The 22,270-nt window shown below is 45.2% G+C and overlaps 1 protein-coding gene across 9 annotated transcripts in view; it reads left to right on the forward strand.

Moving 5' to 3' along the window:
- Positions 1–22,270, forward strand: part of Trim9 (tripartite motif containing 9) — a 107,869-nt gene that overhangs the window by 80,275 nt on the left and 5,324 nt on the right. Inside the window, exons 6-12 of one of the 9 annotated variants that reach the window (XM_013355664.2) lie at positions 246–403; positions 4,279–4,417; positions 5,232–5,261; positions 17,046–17,234; positions 19,775–19,816; positions 20,225–20,248; positions 21,042–21,345. In XM_013355664.2, the coding sequence (XP_013211118.1) occupies positions 246–403; positions 4,279–4,417; positions 5,232–5,261; positions 17,046–17,234; positions 19,775–19,816; positions 20,225–20,248; positions 21,042–21,345 (886 nt within the window). The remainder of the gene's footprint in view (positions 1–245; positions 404–4,278; positions 4,418–5,231; positions 5,262–17,045; positions 17,235–19,774; positions 19,817–20,224; positions 20,249–21,041; positions 21,346–22,270) is intronic. The other 8 variants (XM_013355671.2, XM_013355668.2, XM_013355669.2 and 5 more) reach the window with 8 other exon arrangements.

Raw genomic sequence — 22,270 nt, forward strand, 5'->3', positions numbered from 1 at the left:
TGGAAGGATGGATGGATGGATGGATGGATGGATGGATGGATGGATGGAAGGATGGATGGATGGATGGATGGAAGGAAGGAAGGAAGGAAGGATGGATGGATGGATGGATGGATGGATGGATGGATGAACAGACGGGGATGTGTATGTTTCCAGACATCTTCCTTGCCAATGGGAGGCATCTCATTGCGAGCTAATAAAACAGTTGTAACTCAACAGAAGCTAGAGCTGCACTAATTTCTCTTTAGCTTCCTCTCCAGTCCCAGCAACCCCCATCCTGCAGCTGGAGGAGTGTTGCACCCACAACAATAGTGCTACACTGTCCTGGAAACAGCCCCCACTGTCCACTGTGGCCGCCGAAGGGTACATTCTGGAGCTGGATGATGGCAGTGGTGGTCAATTCCGGGTAAGCAGACAATCTACTTATAAAGCAATGCCAGGGACTCCCTCAGAAGACTATGGTGCCGTCAGGGCATGGTCTTCCCATCTCTCCTGAGAGTGGACCACCCCTGAAGGGGTTTCTTGTAATGTATTATCAAAGATGAATGGCTCTGTCAAATCAACCTGACCTTCAAAAAGACAGTTTAGCTGTGTGACAGAATTTCTTGTGTCTCTGAGCTTTCGGGTCTGCATCTGCCCCTGAGGGGCCAAAGACAATGACATGTGTCTTACTTAGGGTTTCTATTGCAAAAGAGACCACAGCAATTCTTAGAGAGGAAACATTTAATTGGAGGTGACTTACAGTTTCAGAGGTTTGGTCCATTATCTTCACAGCCACGTGCATGCAGGCATGTGCTGGAGAAGGAACTGAGTGTTTCACATCTTGGTCAGCAGGCAGCAGAAGCAGCTGTGCCACTGGGCATAACTTGAGCATAGGAGACCTCAAAGCCCACCCTGACAGAAACACACTTTCTCCAACAAGGTCACACCTACTCCAACAAAGCCACACCTCCTAGTAGTGTCGCTCCCTTTGGGGGCCATTTTCTTGCAAATCTCCACAACATACTTATGGTGCATTGGTGCTCAGAGTCCATCAGATGGTCTGTGTAAGACCAGTGTGCTGGCGCATCCATGGTGAGTCTGCAACACTGACTATTACTATCACCATCATGACTTATTGCTAACGACACCATGAACCATTGCCTAAGCTCTGCTTCTGCTATGACAGATTCTAATATATTCTACCAACACTTTTCTTATTTGGCAGGCTCTTCTATTACAGCCTCCTTCTGTGAAAGTTTAGCTGGTAAATCTTTCTCAAGTTCTTTTTTTTTCCCTGAGTCTTTCATGAGGCAGAAACTGGTGCCCCAAAATTATTATGTCCACAAGGCAAAGGGGTGCTAACCACTCTGGGAAGTTCATGATTCCCTCTGGATATGAGACAGCTGCCTTTTGGCAAAACATGACGGTGGTGCCCATAGATTGATGATCTCTAGTGGTGTGCCTATCTATGTGTGCCTACTTCTGTCTCAAACACACTGGGTTAGTCAGAGTTCTTTAGAGGACAGAACTTATAGAATGGTGTTCTCTCTCTATATATATATACATATAGTATCAAGGGCCATGGAAGTACACAGCAGGTGACGACTAGTGTTCAGATGTCAACCCACCAGAGGAATGATTCTCTGATGGAGGAGAATCCCATCCACGCAAGGCCTGTGGGACCACTGACTCAGGAAACTGTTGCTCCTGTCAGAAATTTTACATGTGCTAAAGCAGCTGTGGTGTCTCCCCAATACCTACACTGCAGTGTGTAATCTCATACGATATGTATATATAATTCCATGATTGTATCTCACTTAATCTTATGAGCACATATATTTGTGGATGGTCAGGAAGATAATTTCTCATTAAGCTGTATAAGTTTGATGTATAGAATATATACTAGGATATGCTTCATAACTAGACCTATTGTCCTACAAGGACTGTAAGAAACTTAAGCCGGCTTTGTGCCTTTCACTCAAACAACACACAATTACCTCACTTTTACCTCAGAGAAAGTTCAAAGTAGGCTGAATGTTTCTGTAAATGGATCATAAGTTAAAAACTTTACAGATATGCATAAGATCAGAGTTGCAGATGTCTAACCAAAGTTATTAACACAAAGCAACCTAAAAGGTCAGGCCAGTTCTTTGCTTGCCAAGCCTGGCTGAGAAGACCTGTCTCTCTGCACAGATCTCTCTGCAGCTTGTCTCATCAGGCACTGTGGCCTCTGGTCACAGTCTTACACCTGGAACCTTGAAACTTTGAATGACCGTGGTAAATAGCACTCGGCTTCTTACCAAGGAGTGTGCTATGATCAATGAGATGTAACTCTTATAACATTTTTTCTCTTTGCTTCAAGCCTCTTGAAAAAAATATACTTAAGGTAGATGAACAAAGAAGTAAGAGAGAATCAGAGCTAGAAAGAATTAGAGCAGAGAATTGAAACAAAGGAGAACTAGAAGCCGTAGAGGTAGACTCGGCACTAACAGAATGAAGAGTATGGCTAGAACAGCATGTGTGTGAGTTCATTCCCTATCTCTCAGATAGACAACCTTCAAACTCAGTCTCACGTCACAGTGGACCTCTTCCTCAACCCTGGAGGAAGCCCTGAAGAGCTGGACTCTCAGGCTACTTTAATACATAGAGGAGATTTATTAGAATGACTTACAGGCTGTGTACAGTTAATCCGACAATGGCTGACTGTGAGCGGACAGTTCAAGAATCTAGTAGTTGTTCAGTGCGCGAGGCTGATATCTCAGCTTGTCTTCCTGAAGAAGTAGGCTCTGATGCCTGTGGTGGAATGGACTTGCTAGTGAGGGCGAAAGGAAGCAGGCAAAGAGAAAGGCTTTCTTCTTCCACTTCTATGTAGGCTGCTAGCAAAAGTGTGGCCCAGATTAGAGATGGGTCTTCCCACTTTAAATGATTTAATTAAGAAAAAAATCCCTCACGGGTGTGCCCAGCCATTTTGGGGTTTTAGTTTATTTCAGATGTAGTGAAGCCAACAACCAAAATAGCCATCACACACGTGCGCACACACACACACACACACACACACACACAGCTTGCCTTCTACCTACTCCACTCCAGTCTTCTACAATTCTCCTCAAGTTCTCTCCTTTGGTAGGGAAGCCTTTACTTACATTTGTGTTGACAGGCATGGAAACAGCATCATATCTAAAATCATTGAAGGCTACTGCCATCCCAAGGTCTCATGTTCCTCTCGCTACCTTGCATGCATGCATGTGTGCTGAGCACTTCCCGTCCCTCTCTGAGCACTCATTCCCCATCCCTCTCTGAGCACTCATTCCCCGCCCTCTCTGAGCACTCCCCATCCCTCTCTGAGCACTCCCCATCCTCTCTGAGCACTCACTCCCCATCCTCTCTGAGCACTCACTCTCCTTCCCTCTCTGAGCACTCCCCGCCCTCTCTGAGCACTCATTCCCCATCCCTCTCTGAGCACTCCCCGCCCTCTCTGAACACTCCCCGCCCTCTCTGAGCACTCCCCGCCCTCTCTGAGCACTCCCCGCCCTCTCTGAGCACTCCCCGCCCTCTCTGAGCACTCCCTGCCCTCTCTGAGCACTCATTCCCTGCCCTCTCTGAGCACTCCCTGCCCTCTCTCTGAGTTCTCCAAGACCTGGAGCAGGGGGCTGCCACTTTAACTTGTGCTTTGAATATAAATTGTTCTCACCATGATGTCAGCCGAACTTTGCTGAGGAGGGAAGCCAATGCCTAACCTATGCTGAAAACGCATTATGCTAGGCTTTATTTTAAGCCTTTGAAATGTCATTCCCCCCCCTCCACACCGCCCCTTCCCTCCATACTGCAGTGAAAAACTCCATTCCAGTGGCTTTAAGTATAATCCCTGTGATAGCTCCTGAAATTAGGAACACAGCCTACAGACTACCCTCACGTTTTCATGTTTTGAAAAAACGCTTTTCACAAACCATACTGATGAATAAAGGTGACATTCTTTAGAAACACCAAGCATAAGCATAATCTTAGCCAAAGATTCCCAATTACAGTTTTTAAAATACTAGCTGTGGATCACTATTAGGCAACTGAGCCCACTACATATCTAAAGTTAGATTGCCCTCACACCCATCTTGAAAAGAAGGTATCAATGTCCCCATTTTACAGATTAGGTAAGTGAGGCCTTAAACAATAAATTGAACAGCTCAATAGCTTATAGAATTCAAGTCTGGATCGGACAGATACTGAAGTTGTGCTCCTGACCACTGAGCAGAATCCATCCCTCTTGGGGTTCGCCTTCAGTGGGGTCCCCTTTTCTGTTGACAGGAAGTGTATGTTGGAAAAGAAACCATGTGCACCGTGGACGGCCTTCACTTCAACAGCACATACAATGCTCGCGTCAAGGCCTTCAACAAAACAGGAGTCAGCCCCTACAGCAAGACACTGGTCCTCCAGACGTCTGAGGGTAAGGCCCTTCAGCAGTATCCCTCAGAGCGGGAACTACGTGGCGTCTAACGTGGCTGGCAGCCTGGAGGTAACCCCATCAGAGCCACAGCCCTCAAGTTTTTCCATGACTTGCACTGTCTCCGGCCTCAGAGCCGCTGTCCCTCTCCCGCCTTTAGAAGGCCCATGAGATGTGGATGTGAGCAAACCAGAGACCCCACATCAGCAGTTCCCACGGCTTCCTTTGCTAATGCTCTAAGCTACAGTGGAAGAAGCAGAATGTGAAAGCCTGAATGTGCCCTGGTGTCTAAGATGGAGACACTTAAGCTCTAGAGCAGGCCACCTCAATGGCCACTTTTGCCCAGATGATTCTCCATGTCTTTGTAGGTCTTGCTTGCTCCTGACAGGGCTGGGATGTAGATCCTTTCCAACTTTAGATCCGTAGGATCGGAACATCTTGGCGGTGGGTATGGGTGCTAGAGCCTGTTGAGCACTTCCGGCTTAACCAGCCTGGACTACTTCCTTTCCTACCCAAAGCCCAGGCCATCAGCACCAGGACTGAGATTTCCTGTGGGCACCAAACAGGAAGAGACCGGCAACTCTGCTTTACCTCGTCATGTGGGTCATTGCCTGTCCCTCTAGGGGTGGTTAGGCTGCCCGGGGTCACTGTACGACATTGTTTCTCTAGAGGACATTTGATTCTTGTCTGTACTTTAGATATTCTGGTCATCAGAGACAATCTGTCCAGAAGAGGCTTGCATTTGATGGCCTGGTGTAACCTCTGAGGCTTTAATGGTTGTTTTTTGTTTTTTGTTTTTTTGTATTTTTACAAGCAGCGGGAGCACATGAGACTAAACCTATGAAGGGTATGTCTGGCTGGTGCCAAAGCATTTTGAGACTTTGGGGTGTTGTTTTAATCGTGGAAGTTACCTCCTACCCCCTAGGCATTCTCTGCAACTAATCTCTGATGTTGACTTTGTTCAAGATGTTGACTCCGTTAGCTAAAAATACTGTGCTGGTTTCTCCTACCTTCTACACGCCTCGCCATGTGTCAGTCATCCCTAAAACGGTCCACATGGTTCAAAACAAGCACAACTCTGAATCCCACAGCAAGGGTGAAATCCCCAGCGCTGTGAAAGCAATGCTTTGGGGAGGAGTGGAAGGGCTGGGTGAAGCTATTCAACAAAAAGGCTCTGTAAAGGACCAAATACTCACACGGCCCGTACCCACAGAGATGGCAGTGACATCACATCTAGCTCTCTGCCCAGACTTAACATTTTAGCAACTTCCTCCTGGGATGACCGACCACCTTAAGAGCCGTTGCCTCTTTCCCCAAAATACCACGCTAAATGCTAAGGGCCTCCAAGAGTTCTTTCTAGAAGCAATGCAGAAGGCCTTGATGGTGGTGGCCACGTTTCCCCAGGGCCCTGAAGGTGGCGTGATGACATGGGGGTGTGCATGGATGCAGAGCAGGGAGAAACTGGCCGTGTTCTACTATCTGTCAACGGAACTATATGAAAATTGTTTTCCTTAGCACTAGGTTATAGAACTCACATTACTATGCTCAAACCAGTTACTAACACAGCCCCCTGAGTACGTCTGTCTGTCCTTTCATCCTGCAGGAAGGTGTCATTTCTTAGTCCCTTGCAATGTTCATGAGATCCTGGTGTCTATTATTAGTTACAGGATGTGGACCTGCGACCCCCGGTACCACAGTCACAGACTTGGGGGTCATTTTCTAAGTGAAACTAACGGAACACGTTCTCTACAGACAAAGAAACTGTGTTGTAGAAATCCATTCCTCCATGACTTTTATATATATTATGTGCAAATATAAGGTATGTATGTGGTGATGAGCCAACCTGACCACCATGTAGATTTCCCCGGTCTCTGTTCCTGCCCGGAAGGGACTCGCTCATGATGAAATAAAGTTCGCACACAATACTTTCTCCATCCTCGGGTTTGTTCTGTTTGTTCTCCCTCCTCTAAGTAGTGACACAAGACAGGAATTTAGGGGAAATGTAGCGAATTGTCGTTCTCAAAGGAGACTCAACCAAACCATTACAATAGAGAAAGCCCACCTTACTACATCCATTTTGGTTGTCTAAAAGGCAGGGAGAAAATGCCATCCTAGATATTTGAGAATCTGTTGCAGTTATACTTTATCATGTTGTTGTTGTTTATTTTGCTGGTTTGGGATGGGGGATGGTGATTTGTTCTAGCTTTTGGCTGTGATAGAGTTTTTTACATCCTTCTTAGCAAGAAGCAGCTTCTTCCCAAACTTCAGAGCCAAGGTCTGTATCTAAGAAGGGTGGATTTCATATGTGACAGCAAGTCCAAGTTAACGACACATATGTATTATGTGGTTTAAGTCATCTGTCACTAATACTCGGTCACAAAACCTTCTGCGGCCTAGAGGTGACATTGCACAGGGGAATCAGATGTGTGCTTGGTTGTGAATCCTGATCATTTCCCCCCTCAAAGTCAAATGTTTCTGTCTGTCTGTCTATCAGAGTGTCTGATAAGCGCCTGTGGTACTACACAGTGGGTAGAAACAGTGGAGGAGGCCCTGTTCCTTTGCTGGGTGGAGCTTCCAGGCTAGTGAGGAGATGGATCTTAAAGAAACATACACATATCCACAAAGGGAAGAAAGACGACGATACTTAAGAAAATTGATCCGAAAACAACACACTATAATTGAAGCTAGTGGACAAAGCAGTGTCACCTGAGTTCAAGCTAGGTCAGGTTTCTGAAAGCAGGTCTCTGGGATGGATCCAGGACTGACACACGAATGAGGCCAGTCCCAATCGAAACCAAATTAACCTGGCTTAGGACAGAATGTAAATGTTAGCAACTGCTAATCTTAATGAAATGGGGCTGACAGAGTGACTCAGCAGGGAAGGGCACCTGCCCTCCAGCCAGCTAGCCTGAGTACTGAGTTCAATCCTCAGGACTCCTGTGTAGAAGGGGAGAGCCAACCCAGGAGAGCTGTCCTCTGTCCACACAGGCATGCCATGCCTCCCTCACGCCACATGCAAGTAATGGACAAATAAATAAATAAATAAATAAATAAAATAAGCAAGCTAAAAAATTTTGAAGAATTTTAATGAGATTTTAAAGTAAGGCCCATAAACATGGTTGTATTTATTTTAATTAACTCATTGAATGGCTATCCTGACCATACCCTGCCTTTAAGGTCATCTGTAAAACAGTGTAGAAACCATTATGAACCAAGGCCTTCTTCACGCACTGTTCTGAGGCTCGTTCTGCATGACAGACTTCGCCCCCACCAAAAACAATCAGGCAGGGCCTAGAGCTGGTGAGGAACTTCCGTTTGCTTGTTTTCCCATAATTACTCTCTGCCTTCTGTTTGTTTGCCATAATCTGGAGCGGAGCACAGGTAACATTCCTGAGGTGGGGGTGGGGGGAGGTGACCTGGAAAGAAACATTTCCTGGGGCTCAGCTCTGCTGAGCATCTCAAGACCTGGGAGCTTTTTAGTGCTCACGTCTGGCAGCCTTCTGGGGGAGTAGGAGCTGCCCCTCACTTGCCTCTTAAGAAGAAAGTATAGGGTTGAGATCTCTACAGAACCGACTCTTTATTCCAGTCTCTCTAACTCCGGTCTCTGTAGAGGTTCATCTGGGCAGGTTCTTGGATGTAGAACTACTTCTGGGTATTTTTAAGGCCCTTGGCCTGCGTTTCCAAATTACTTCCAGATAGATTGTATGCCAGGAGCATGTTGATCATTCCAGAGTAGTGTGCCACCTTGATTCTACTACCTTGAGGTTTAAAATAACAGATAGTCGCTTCTAAAAATAAAAATGTTTCTAAAAGAATTTGACCTTATTTGTTCATAGATTACTATCGTGATTGGGTCATACTAATAACCACGTGAAATAAGCTATAACACATTGGGGGTGGGTAGTGAGCTCTAAAGGAGGGGGGGGAGGACTTCCCAGAAAAGATGTAGAGGGAGAGAAATCCAAGCAGATTTTTAGAACTGTGATGCATGAGGCAAAAACTTCCCAAGTCTACCTGAACTGACACCAACAGGAAATCTGATCGCTCCAAAGCTCTAACTAGCAGAGTGTCTCAGTTACGCCAGGAAACCAGCTTGGCCCCTTGTTCCCAGAGATGGCACGAAGTCCAGCCTGCTCCTAGGAATCTGGAGCCTCTCTGCTGTTTTAAACACTCCCTGGGAGCTTGCTCAGATAGCAGCATGTGGTGCCACACCTCTTAAACTATCTGCCCCGCAATCTAGAATGTCATCTTGGACTGACCACGAAGTAAGAAGAATGGCCTCTGGTTAGCAGCGGGGGAAGGACATAAAGTCCAGACTCATTGATTTCTAGGTGCCCAGTTTGCACCTGGGAGTCGCGAACTCATTGACTCATTGCTAAGACCCCAACAGCACATTAAAGTGAAGGCTGGGAGTCAGATGTGGAGGCACAGACCTGTAATCCCAACACATGGGAGGGAAGGGTGGGAGAGTCAAGAGGTAAGGATCTTCCTTGGCCACAGAGTGAGTTAAGTGAGCCTGTGCTACATGAAATCCTGGACAAATAGACAGACAGACAGACAGACAGACAGACAGACAGACAGATAGATAGATGATAGATGATAGATAGATGTATACAGATACACACATATTATATATATACACACATATATGTATATGAAAAAGACATGGGGAATTGTTAGAGAAGTTGAGGGCATTGAGCAAGCAGGAAAATAATGAGAAGAGATAAAAAGAATACCCCCCCTGACACCAGATCCCGAGAGCCTTCTGTGAAAATTTAAACGTAAGTAGTACATTTTGGAAAGGTTTCCATTTAAAGCATTTAAAAGTCGGCATGCCCTCCAGAGCCCCCAGGGCATGTCAAGCATATTTCAGGCTTTGTAAGCCACATCACAAAGTAAACACAAACAAACTAGCCAAGAACCACCACCTTAGTTAAAACTTATTAATTTTGTGCCAGGCTGCCAAGAACTCCCCTCATTGTCCAACAAAAAGGTCCAGGAAGAATGGCCGTTACATGAAAGTCGGAAAATATTTGGGGGAGAGTGAAATATAACAGAAAAATCATATTAAACTATTCATCGTGGGGCTGGGAGGCAACTCAGCTGGTAAACATGTTGTGCAAACCTGAAGACCCAGATTCAGGTTCTCAGAACACATAGAAGAGCAGGGCCCGGTGGCACATGCCTGTGAGCATGGCACGGGAAGGTAGAGATGAGGATCCCTCAAGCTCGCTGGCCAGCTGATCTAAACCAGTTAACGAGATCCAGGCTCATTGAGAGATTCTGTCTAAAAATACAAATGACATGTCCACCTCTGCCCTCCACATACATGTACACACACACATCTGTTTGTTCTGTTTTTCACTATAAAGTCATACATTGAAAAAGAATCACTCACCCCAAGGCAGTTAAACAGACTATATCCTACACTACACTACCCCTCACAATTGTCTAATATTGACCCTGCTCTCCTGAGGCAACAGTACTCATGCACCTAATGTATTAGACTTCTACTGTTGCAATAAGTTGACACAAAACCAATGGTGTAAAACAGCACACACATGTCCCTTAGTCTTCTTGAGATGGGTGAGATGTCAGCAGGACCGGATTCTTTGAGAACATTCTAGAAAACATCTGTTTCCTTGTCATTTCCAGCTTCTAGTAGCCACCTGCCTTTCCTGGCTCATGGCTCTTTCTTCCATCTTAAGACCTGGCAAGATAGCATCTTCCAGACGCCTTCTGACTCTGCCTTCCTTATGTAAAGGCCCTTGTGGTTCCTGTGGTCCCACGTGGGCAGCCCAAGATAGTCTCCAGTCTCTTAAGAACCTTAACGGGCAGCTGCAAAGTCCCTTTCCCTCTGAAAGGTGACCCAGCGGAGGTTTCTGGGGATCCCGGTGTGGGCGTTTTTTGGATGGGCCGTTAATCCATCTACTGCACCATACAAGGAAACTGGTACCCCACCCCGCACTGGGAAATTAAACTCCTGAGGTGTGAAGTAACTAACACCTCAGACCCAGTTCTTTCAGACAGCTGGTGCAGCACACTCTGGCTGATGTTGGAAACCTGTCCCTTGCTTTTACCTCCGGAAAGAGAACAAAAGCTACCCTGAGTCTGCCAGGTGTGTAAGCATACCCTCCCAAAGTGAAGTTGCTTGTTGAGTTGCCTTGTCTGTTCCTCTAGCCAGAAATAGGACAGTGATATTCCCAGAGTCACGGGACGCTTTTGTGTAAGAAAGAACATAGCCTCTTGGCTTTAAGAAGATATAGAAGGAGCTTCATTTCAGCCTGTCTAAGGCCAGCATACAGGTGTCTCTGAACATCCTCCCGTTCCACCTCAGGCAATTAGCCTAAAGAGTCCCTTTCCCACAAGTGTTACCATGGATACTCCAGGCAGGAGGTGATGGTCAGTGATTGGCAAGGAGAAAGAATGTCAGAGATCTATGAGATCCTCAAAAGCTACTACAGATGAGGCCTGGGGCTTGAAGCCAACTTAGACGGAAACCAGCACAGAACTATAGATTAATAGAAGCTTTCTAGCCTTCCCCCGCCCACCCCCACCCCCGGTAGATCTCAGCTAGGGAAGTAGAGAAAAGGAAATAAAGGATATGAAAGAGCGTGTTTTATATAAGGCTGTACACTCCATCTAGCACTGTCACCAACTGTGGGCCCTGGGCACTGAACAAAGAAAGTTAATCCTTGGCGGAATATCCACAGTGGCCCTCACGCCAGCATCCACCTGATCAGAAGTTCAGCCTCACACTGTCCTTTCCATGGTAACGGCCTCTCTCCCACACATCAAAGGAAACCACCCTGAAATAGTGAGCAGTATAGGCAGACCCTGTCCCCACCCGACACCATCAACATCAAATGGTCTCAGATATACGTGCCCTGAATCCCTTTGTAGATATAATTGATAATCCGAGGCCAGCCTAAGCATTTCATTTTAAACTGTAGCGTGCTGAGATTCCCCCTTCCCATAGAAGCTGTAACCTCATGAGGAAGAGAACCCTTCAGGAAAACAGTGACCGTCAAAGGAGCCCCACAGTCACCTCCCAGGGGCTCGTGAGAGACCCTATTTAGAGAATTAGAGATTTCTCCTCAATGCAGTACAAGGTTTGTAGATGGTACAAAATCATCCCATCAATCCTAAGTGGCCTCTTATGCCATTAGAAGACACTCTGTGGTCCTCGGCATACACTTTGCCTTTTTGTATATTTCTACGACATTTAAAAAAAAAAAAAAAAGCTTTTTCACTCTCCAATTTTATCACCAGGAACTGATCTTGCCAGTCTATCTCCAACCCCACCACAGTTGAGAATGTGTTCCTCAGCCCTTTGGAGGCTTCATTTCTCTCATACGTGAAAACCACAGAACCCTGAATTCCTGCAGTTAGTGCTCCCCTGTTCCCGCTCTTCAGTGTGGCTGTCAATCAAGCACTGTTACTATACATTGAATACTGTATATTGTTACTATATTCTGAATGTAGATCAGATGCCTCCTCCAAGGTCTTGGTGGGTCTAAAAGTTATGTCTATAATATTGAATATTCAGCACTAAATTAAATATTTGAGAAATTATTCTATATGAAAAAAACTCATGTACCCTAGATATGTTTTTCCCTAAGCCTCTGCTTTGTTTTGCCTGGCTCAAAACATCTGGGCTTCTCCAAAACCTAACTTAATTAGAACATTCATTCTCAGAACAAAGTCTTCAAGGTAGGTAAATTGTACTTGACTAATTTGGGGTAAATTTTACCATGGAGAAAGAGAGAAAGATAATGATAAATTCCAGAGCCCAGAAGAGAGAATTATTTTGTCCTTTTCATTTTGACAACATGTAACATCCCAAGAAATTTTCTAAGAGTTTTCATAAGACTGAATTGGATCTTCCACCCCCTCTGTGGAGGTAGAGAATGCGCTCTTCGGGAGCGCAAGCGTGCATCTAATTAGAGTGTGAGGCTTCTCGGCCTCCTGAGCAGAGATGTTGCTCATAAATAATTCCATGGTGTTCTGAATTGGAGTGGAGGATTGGACAAGGAAATATGCAGCATTCTCGGAGTGCCAAGAGCTGGTTCACTCTTTTAAAAGGAGGTTTTCAAAGCAGATTTGTTTCTCAGTACTCAGCAGCAATTATTGCCACTCTTAGGAACGCTGAAGATGCCACCTTTTGTTATAAATTACACCCCCGCTGGACACAGTTGTGACTTCGGCTGCTTGTTTGATCATTTGAAAAAACAGCCCGCTTTCTCATTCACTTGTCCCTTGTACCTGTCCTCCCGACAAGAGCAGGTTATTTTGAAGCCGGTGTACACGGCAGTGGAACTCATCTTTCCTGCCGTCTGTGTGGCTCCCAGTGGCGTCTCTTGTTTGCTGTGCTCTGAACCATATGAGGCTGTGGCCCAATGCTCAGTTTCAAAGCTGTGCCTTCCAGAAAGGAAGACACCCAGGGCTTCTACCAGGACACGAGGGAAGCTGTATTAGGGGATGCTGCATAGGAAACTTCAGTTGCTTTGCTCTTTCCCTTTTGAGTCCCCCAAATAGCATATTAAAGGTTGTTATTTATCAGATGGGAGCGATAGCCCCCCCCCTCCAGGTGCTTAAGAGCGCTTACTGCCCTTGCAGAGGATCCCAGTTCAGTGTGAGAACCCATTTTAGGCTGCTCACAGCCCTGTAACTCTGTCTTCATGAGCTCCAATGTCCTCTCCTGGCCTATGTGGACATTTTCACATGTGGCATACACACATGCACATTTTTAAAAATGGAATAATTTACATATAAAAATTATTCTACATCTTCTAATAATGTTTTAAGTTTTCAAATATTTAGAACTCTTTAGTACTCTGTTCATATTAGAATAAAAAATGCCACCCCCAGAAGTAGAAAACTTATCAAAGATAATTGACACATTTTCTTTTGTTAATTTTCTTATAGTCAGTTCTCCTGCAAGCTTCATGCTTTTCAACTACTAAATGCTAACACATCATCTAGCCCATGCTAGTTATTCAGTAAGTGTCGAACAAATAAAAGAAACCCGTTACAAACAGCATACACCACACAGATGTTTTCTTCTTGATCCTGGAAGTCAGTAAAGAACATATATGGTCCCCACTGAGTCTTTGTTTGGGTAAATCACGATTGTCCCATTTAAGCAGAGCCCTCTGCTATCAGCAGGGTCTCCACTCCAGGATCCAGTGGGAAGGGAACGAGCCCTGGGGAAGAAGAGGGAATCACCAGTCCTTGATAGAGCTGTAAGAACGAACATGTCTGCTTCTGAACACAGTTCTCGTCCTGGAGTTACCCATATGAGTGAGGTTGGGGAGATGGCTCAGTCAGTAAAGCACTTGTTAGTCCAGCACTGGGGAGAGAGAAAGACAGACAGGATAACTGAGGCTTGCTGGCTGACCAAAGCAACCTAACAGGCAGACTCCAAGCCAATGAGAGACCTTGTCCCAAAGTACGAGATGGTTGGTGACCGAGGGATGGCATCTACAGCTGTCCTCTAACCTCTGCTCTTGTGCGCACATAAACACACGTGCACACACATACAGCCTACACACACATGCACGCACACACACACACACACACACACACTATGTGAGTGCAGGCTCCACCCTCAGCCATGGCAGACACTTTTCTGCTGGTCTTTCCTACGGAGCAGCTCTCAAAGCTCAACCAGGCTGGGCTAGAGATGTGCTCCACACGATGAGGTAGTAGCACTGTCCTAAGACACCCTTCATCTTTCTCTAGTGCTTGTCAGACAAGGACAGTGATTGTGATCACAAGTACTAGTGTCCCAGCCTGTTTTCTGGAAAACAAAACTAGGAATGTTACCAGCCAAGGAACCTTCTCTGAAGGCTGTTGAGATCAATAGTTGTGTTTGCATGAGAAGGCGAGGAAGTAGGATTCACTTTCTTCCTGTACCCCACAGTATAACACAGAATCCACACTGGGGTAGTTGTATCTATTTAAGTACAGTGTGAGTTAAACATGCTTTGGCTAACTGAGGAAGGGGTAATACTGTTTGCAATCTTGCCGTGTTGTACTTAGGACCCCTTTGAACTTGTCTAGAGGAGCATGACCAGAAAGAAGATCTGTGTGCTAAAACATGGTTATCAATGTCTACTTAGCTCAGAAACAGATTAATGACTGGCATCAGATGCTTGCAGGATTGATTAGTGATCTGTCCCATTTGGCCCTAGAGAGTATCTGGTGAGTGGAACCCTGAAATGAGCATATCCAAGCCATAAAATCAGTAACTCCAAACACATGGTGCTGACTGGAGATCCATCCCTCAGGGGACTTCATGGGGAGCTTGGCAGTTCCTCCTCAGATCTTTCTAAGTTGCCTAACTGCCTGTAGACAACTGATCAAACACACCATGGGCCCATGGGAGAGGCACGGAGGGAGGCTCACCCATTAGTCTGACTGGAATTGGGTGGAAATGATCTTTTTTTCTTTCCTCTAATTTGTTTGGAAAGTTCTCCTAGCAAGATAGTTTGATTTTGTGTGGTTTGTTTTGTTTCATTTTGCTTAGAAAAATGGGAGATGATCCCGCCTGTTTGGTTATGAAAGATCTCAAAGGAAAAACAAAGAATGAATGGTTATTGAACCTCTCTGCCTGGGTGGAGGACAAGCTTGAGAGTAAGATGAGTTGAGGAAAATGTGGCTTATTGATAGGCAATCAATCAAACAACATAAAGGAATAGGGAAAAAACTGTCTTGCTGCCATTATCGATCCCAGGAGAAGCCATGACTGCACTGAGCACCCCCACCTCAAAGTTCTTGGCACAGAGAATAAGAAGGGTGAGTGTTCCTCGTGATAGGCTTGAATCTGATCCCCAAATTATGGTTAGAGTTCATGTCTCTCCATGGGTGTTCAGATCACTGCTTGGAGATCCAATATGCTCCAAATATCATTTTACCTTAATTTTGAAAGCAAACAGTGTCTGCAGTATAATGGATTGATTGTCACACATTTTCAAGCAAACTCTTGTGAATGAAAAGGTCACTGACACAAACACAGTGGCAGATGTCTTCTCCAGCTAAGAAGAGCCTGTGTCTGCTGACAGCTCTGGGAGGTCACATTCCAGAACTTTTCAGGAAACTAAGAAGTTAGTTTCCCTTTAAGTTGATTGTAATATAAATAACGTGAGCCGGGGGAGGGCTGTGAGACAGCACGGCAGATCTGGGCACCTGCTGCCAACTCTGACAATTCAGGCCCTGGAACCCTCAGGACAGAAGTAGACAACCAGCTCCTGCAGGTTGTCCCCTAACTTCTGCACATGTGCGTGTGTGCACGCGCGCGCACACACACACACACATAAATATAATAAATGGGAAGAACAATAATTTCTTTTTAATTTATTATATCTGTACAAAGAAATGATCAGACATCCTGAGTCACCCCAACTATATGAAGTTTAAGTAGAAACTTCACTCTTATTATTCTTGGGGATATAAAGCTTTAGGCCCCTATCCTTTTCTCTGATATTTGATTTATAGAAAAAAAATTAAATCTCACCTCAGGGATAAGACCAAAGTCTGAAAAGCTAACATTAATATTGCGAGATTGGACATGAAAATGAGGCTGCTGCTTTGCAGTGTTAAAACCTGCGGTTGCCCCTCTTATGAGGTCTCCAGACAGGATTATGTTCTACACACACACACACACACACACACACACACACACACACACTCGAGCACAACTGTTGCTTGAACCTACACTATGGTATTTTGATCAGAAACAGCTGTGTACAAAGACAAACCACTAACAAGACAAGTCCTAGTAAAACCCACTGGTCACCAAAACAAAATTCCCTTTTCGATGAGAAAGTCTTTCCTTGAGGGTCTGGAGCCTGACACACCATCTCTACTTCCTGAATCTTCACCATTGAACTGAGCTTACCAGAACTCGAGGCTGTGACCGAGACCTCCCTTTAATCCCATAGTGGCTGTCTGTCACACCAGGCCTTTGTGAGCAGCCGCAGACACCTCCCACCTGTGCCCTCCCCCCACCCCGTCCACTCTGCTATTACTAGAGAACTGGGACGAGTTAAGTGGTGTCCATAGAGTGTGAGACTAATTCAGAAACAAGGAGGGTCTCATCCCTCAGTTGACGGGCCTGTGTTTCTTCCTCCACTCAGAGATCATGTCTTGAGTGTTCTAAGATTAAAACTATCTCTAGAAGTTGAGGGAATGCGTTAGTAAAGGAAAAATGTTCCACGGTTTCTAAAAGTTATCATGTCCTAAATAGAAGCTCTTGGAGAAACCATTGTCAAAAGCACAGTAACTTGAGGAGTAGTTGAAGAAAAAAAAGGGGTGGTGGTGTGGATTTCCTTGTCAATGTATAAAATGTTCCTGAAAGTCTCAATGTTTCTCATGTAACATGCTTTTCTATTGCTAAAAGTCAGAGAACTTAAAATGGTTGCCAGTGGTGCTGGAGTGGTTGTCTGGTCTGGGTTCCCAACCCACGGAGAATTCCCAGTCTCGGACACACGGGTTTGCTAATACCTGTGGGTGGCTCCTGCCGGACTGATGAATGTTTGTGTGACCGCTGGCTTAGCCAGGCTTTGGGAACCTGGCCCAGGCGGCCAGCAGATATCTGATCTCTGGTTTGCATTGATCTTACATTTAGACACAGATTCAGAAGAACAGACCCTCCCTTTTCCAGTGCCTTCGGAAAGATTGCCGCTCCGTAGAATGAGTCCCTTCTCCTCCACCCTTAATCTGCAACCCAGCTTCCCCGGGAGATCCTACTTTGATTTCCGATCCTCACCCCACCAGCTGAGCTTGCACTCTTCCTTGCAGTCTCTCAATGCACCCGGTGAGCTGAGCTGTTGGATCTTTCCCTTCATCTCTGTGTCTTGGAGGCATCTCTGAAAAACGTGTGTCGTTCTTGCCATCTGTGTGCATGGTGGTAGTGGTGGTAGGGGGTGGGGTGGTGACTTGTGTCTGTGTCTGTGGCTTCCAGTGTGGCTGAGGGAGCTTTCTGGCATTCTTGTTTGTATGGTGGAATGACCCACCCCAGAGATGTGGTCCATGTGTGATGGCAATAGGAACGGGATGCACCAAGTTGTTCTTTTTGCATCAGCGGGTACCACCATGGAAAACTTGCTCTTCATCACATGCAACGCCATATCACGGCATAGGCACTGGCTGAGTAGAGGCCATGACAGTAGTGTGGAGGTTTGCAACCTTCTGAATCCAGGAAACTAGCTGTGTCTGGGAGACTGGATCTGTGCATCCAGCCTGGAGTGGTCTGATTAAACATAGACTCAAGAGATCTTTACTGACAAAAATAAAATGAAAAGCAAAACAAAACAAAAAACCATGCCGATAGCAGAATACATCCTACAAAGCAGGGGAAGCAGAGAGCAGGAAATTAAAGCCTTTGTGACTGTAGGCCACGGCATGTCACTTTCCCTAGCAAAGGGCAGGAGCCACTGTTGGCTGAATTAGAAACCCTTCCTCATGATGCCAAAGGCCAGAGATCCTATAATCAAAATAAGCGGCCTCAGGAAGTTGCTCACAGCCAAAATGCAGCAGAGCTATGGTTGGGTCCAGTGAAGCTAGATTCGGGTTATTTTGCAGTGAGCTCTTGTCTAGCAAACAGAATCAAATTCCTAAAACGCATGGCTAGCTGATCTCTTCGGGGCTATATTGTAATCACGGATACATGATGCACATCTCACGTTCCGGGGTTTCTTTGGGGTTTTATTTTATCCCTTTGGCTCATCCCACATCCTGGAATGAAGAAGGCCACAGCATGACAGTGTAAAAAGGATGCAGGGACTTCGAGCTCCCGTGAACAGTGACATTTTTCTTGTGTTTTTCTGTTTCTTGTTTTTCTGTGCACTACTGGCTTTTCCCACATGCTTTTGTTATGGAGCCCTCTGCTTGTCTCTAATGTACCAAAACACTGTTACAGTCTTTGTAATGTATATTGTCTCAAGAATAAAATGAAATGTGGGGTCGGGGTACTTGGCAGGTGTATTTAATAGCCTTGTTCTGGTTGTATCATTGAATCATAAATGGATGATTTGTCTTTAAATTGGTAGAAAAAGAGTTAAGAATATTTGTTTTTTTTTAACACCCCACAAGGCACGATTCATTTAAAAATTTTGAAAGCCCTATTCAGATTCCACAAATTTACTTCCAAACCTGGATATGAAATGTGGTTTTGAAATTCTTTATAGCCCATACTTTCTGTGTTCCAATTCATAATGAGGAATTAATTGAAAAGGCAGCTGGCAAAAAAAGTTAAACATAAAAAAAAATCAACCGAGCTGGAAGAAGATGAATGCATCCCAGAATAAAGCAAGCTGAGCAAGAGAAGGTTATAACATTTAAATTGCTACCTGGAGCTCTTTTATAGGAACTAATTCTTGTAAAATTCTTTTAAGTCAGCACCTTATCTTCCAATTGTTTTAGAAATTAGCTTATTAGGACAATATAAATTGCAAAAGTTTGCATGATTCTTTCCTCCAAAGATTCCCATTTCTTAGACCAGGGCTCAACATCACTGGAAATTGTAGGTCACACACCTGTGGACACTTTCAGTCCAAGTCACTTTCCTCCTCCTTCACACGGGTTCTCATCAGAAGGGAACTAAAAAAAAAAATTAAAAAAAAAGGGAAACCAGACATTAGGGAAGATGAGAGCAGAAGTCCCACAAGTGATTCCTATATAGCTCCGAGCCTACGTCCCACCCCACATCAGCCTTCCTCCCCTCCCTCAGGTGAGAAGAGCTGCTGTAGCAAAGTGAACTAAGAAGGAAAGTAATCTTTGTTGTCAGCGCAGTCGATTCGTGTGATTGTTGATTACGAGGCATTCATAGCAGACATGTAGATTCCACACTTCTTTACACGTGGAATGCTTGCCCTGCCCTCATCACAGCAAACAAAGGCTTCCTGCCATAAGCCAGTAGGAAATCAGAAATCAGACTATTGCCCCAGAGCAGAGTTATCACTACTGGGTGATTTCTTTTCTACTTCTATTGAGAAACTTTTTCTCATCTTTAAGACAGTTGAGCTCCTCAGCTTGCAAACGTTAGTGTATAAAATTGAACCAGAAAGACAATGAACATTTAAGCTGTAGCATTTGAAGCCAGTTGGACAAAGATTTTGCCAAGATGTAAAAAGATGAACTTTTCGTTTGGAGAGAGCACAAAAGCAATATATACCAAGCAAAGAAAGGGAACACTAAAAGGGCTTTGGTTTTTTATTTTCTGTCTTTTTTTTTTTTTTTTTTTATGAATCAGGCCTCTGGGGTCCATACTCGGTTGTGCTTTCTAAGTGAATGCAAAATGGCTTTTATGAACCTGGTTGTCCCTTCACAGCCTTGATGTGTAGTATCTTTTTATAGGATGCAATTTTGAGACACAGTCTGCATCTTACTCTCAATTAGGCAAGTATACCCACTGTAATTGTTACTTTTGCCTGTGTGACTGCTACGTTCAATTCCTTTGCAAAAGAAATGGTGGTGGCTTTGTCATGTCAATAAAATTTTCCAAATGTCATTCTAACTCCATTATAACAGTTTCTCAATTTCTTAGAAAATGCCTGTCTTCTTCTTTTTTTTTTTTTAACATTATACCTTAATCCCCCTCCCCCCACTTTCTTCTACATCAATTGCACAATAGTCTTTCTGAGCCCTGAATGTCAGTCATGGCACGAGTCGGCCGGCTGTTGTGTGTGTAAAGTTCTCAGTGGAGCCCTTGTTGGTATTAGTCTATCAAAAGAAACATGTTTTCTTGTCAATGTCAATTTTGCTTCCTGTTTCTCTCCCCCATGCCTTTCATTGGAATGACCACAGTTGACATTAAAAAGCTGCTCGCAGGTATGGACTAACATTATTCTCTTACACATAGCAGAGGCCAAGTGCATGCGAGGGGCTGCAGGCTCAGCACCTCAGCCTCTGACTTCTCAGGATTGCTCTTTCAGGTGATAGATAGAAACTGGGCACAGTTGTGTATATAAACACCTCACCCTCTCTGCACCTAACGTCCAAACTGCTTCTGCAATGTCTATTAGATGCCAGTTTTAGGAGTAACACTTATTTATAACTTATCTATAAGTTATAAAGGAAGCAATCTCTCCTGCAACCAAGCCACATGACAATTAGTTTCTGTTGCTTTGCAGCTTCATGACTTGGGTGAGCAGGTACGAGGGCTGCAGGAGCTTTCCCGCACTTCTGCCCAAGCGTATTTCCTGATTTCACTCAGTGTGTTTATCCCTCCTCAATCCAGGGTTATAGATCTAGCCTCCCTGCCTCAGGGCTACACAGGCATCCTAGCACACCCCCATATCCTCTATGTCTCTGGTGCACTGGTCTGCCAGTCGCCAGGTGAAGGGGCTCGATGCTACTTCACTCCTGGATCAACTGGCTGGGAGTGCAGTCTAAGCCAGGTAACCCCTGCTGACTCGGTCCTGTGTCCTCCGTCTGCTCCCCTGGTGCAGAGTATCAACCCTCAGGGTATGCCCCATCTATCTGTTCACTTACGGTGACTCAGGCCCCAGAAACCTCCCTCCTGCCTGGCAGCATGAAAATGTGACACTATGTGCCATGCTGCCCGGATGCGTGCTGCGATACATGAAGCCATCCCAATAACTCGCCTCCCTTCTGTCCTCAGTGGCTTGGTTCGCTTTTGACCCGGGCTCGGCACACTCGGACATCATCTTCTCCAATGACAACCTGACGGTGACGTGCAGTAGCTACGACGACCGGGTGGTGTTGGGGAAGACGGGCTTCTCCAAGGGCGTCCACTACTGGGAGCTAACCATAGATCGCTATGACAACCACCCCGATCCAGCGTTTGGCGTGGCTCGCATCGACGTCATGAAGGATGTGATGTTGGGGAAGGACGACAAAGCGTGGGCAATGTATGTGGACAATAACCGGAGCTGGTTCATGCACAACAACTCGCACACCAACAGGTACCCTGCAGCCCCACGCCAAGCCTTCTTCATGGTGGCTTGGGGACAGGAGGGAGAGCCCTAGTTCAACACCCTACACAGATAGACTAGGAAGCAGGGCAGATGGTCTTCATCCACAGCACAGGAGCTCCCGTGCTAGGAAATCTCTAGGATGGTCCACTCAACTGGTTTCTACATCACAGAGAGGTAGAGCCGTGTACCTTCTCCTTGGCCCCTCATTGTCAAATTCCACCCAGGGCTACAAAAGAAAACCCAGACTTAGATCTTACCAGAAAAGTGTTTTAAAGGGCCAAGGTACTTAATTCTTTCTGAATCTCAGTTTGTCAATCCTCCAAATTCATATAAGAATGTGTTTCCACTTGAAGATGAGATATGTACTAATGCCCCACATGGGAAGTACCTGGAAATGGAAGCCTTTGTTCTTATTGTCATTATCACCAGTACTGCTTCTCAGAATAGAAGCCATTAACTAAGCTTGGTGTTAGGGATACCCGCGTGGATAGCTTTAAACTTACTTGTTACTGTGTGTATTACAGCATCGGGTTTGCTGAAGAAAGAGGATATAGTATCTCCTGAAGAAATGTCCTCTCTCACCAAAATATAGACAGTTCCAACTGTCTATGTTTAATAATTTCCTTTTCCATTTATTTCTGTTTTCTTCAAACATATTTTTCTCCTATCTTCTGGGTCAAAGGTGTCTTTTCATGGACACGGATCTGTCTTATTCTCAAACATCCCCCCAGGATATATTCTCTTCAGCATCTCTGAAAAAGCTATCCCCTGTGTTCAGTGAGATCAAAGGGAGAAAGGGCCCAGCAGGGGCAGAATAATGACTTTGCTATTTCAGCTCCTCTTGTAGCTCACCACTGACCCTTCAATAGCCAGGAAGCTCCCAGAGCCTCCTGGCCCCTGGACACACTCTGTC

The sequence above is a fragment of the Microtus ochrogaster genome, chromosome 1 (genome assembly GCF_000317375.1).
Source record: "Microtus ochrogaster isolate Prairie Vole_2 chromosome 1, MicOch1.0, whole genome shotgun sequence".
Taxonomy (NCBI): domain Eukaryota; kingdom Metazoa; phylum Chordata; class Mammalia; order Rodentia; family Cricetidae; genus Microtus; species Microtus ochrogaster.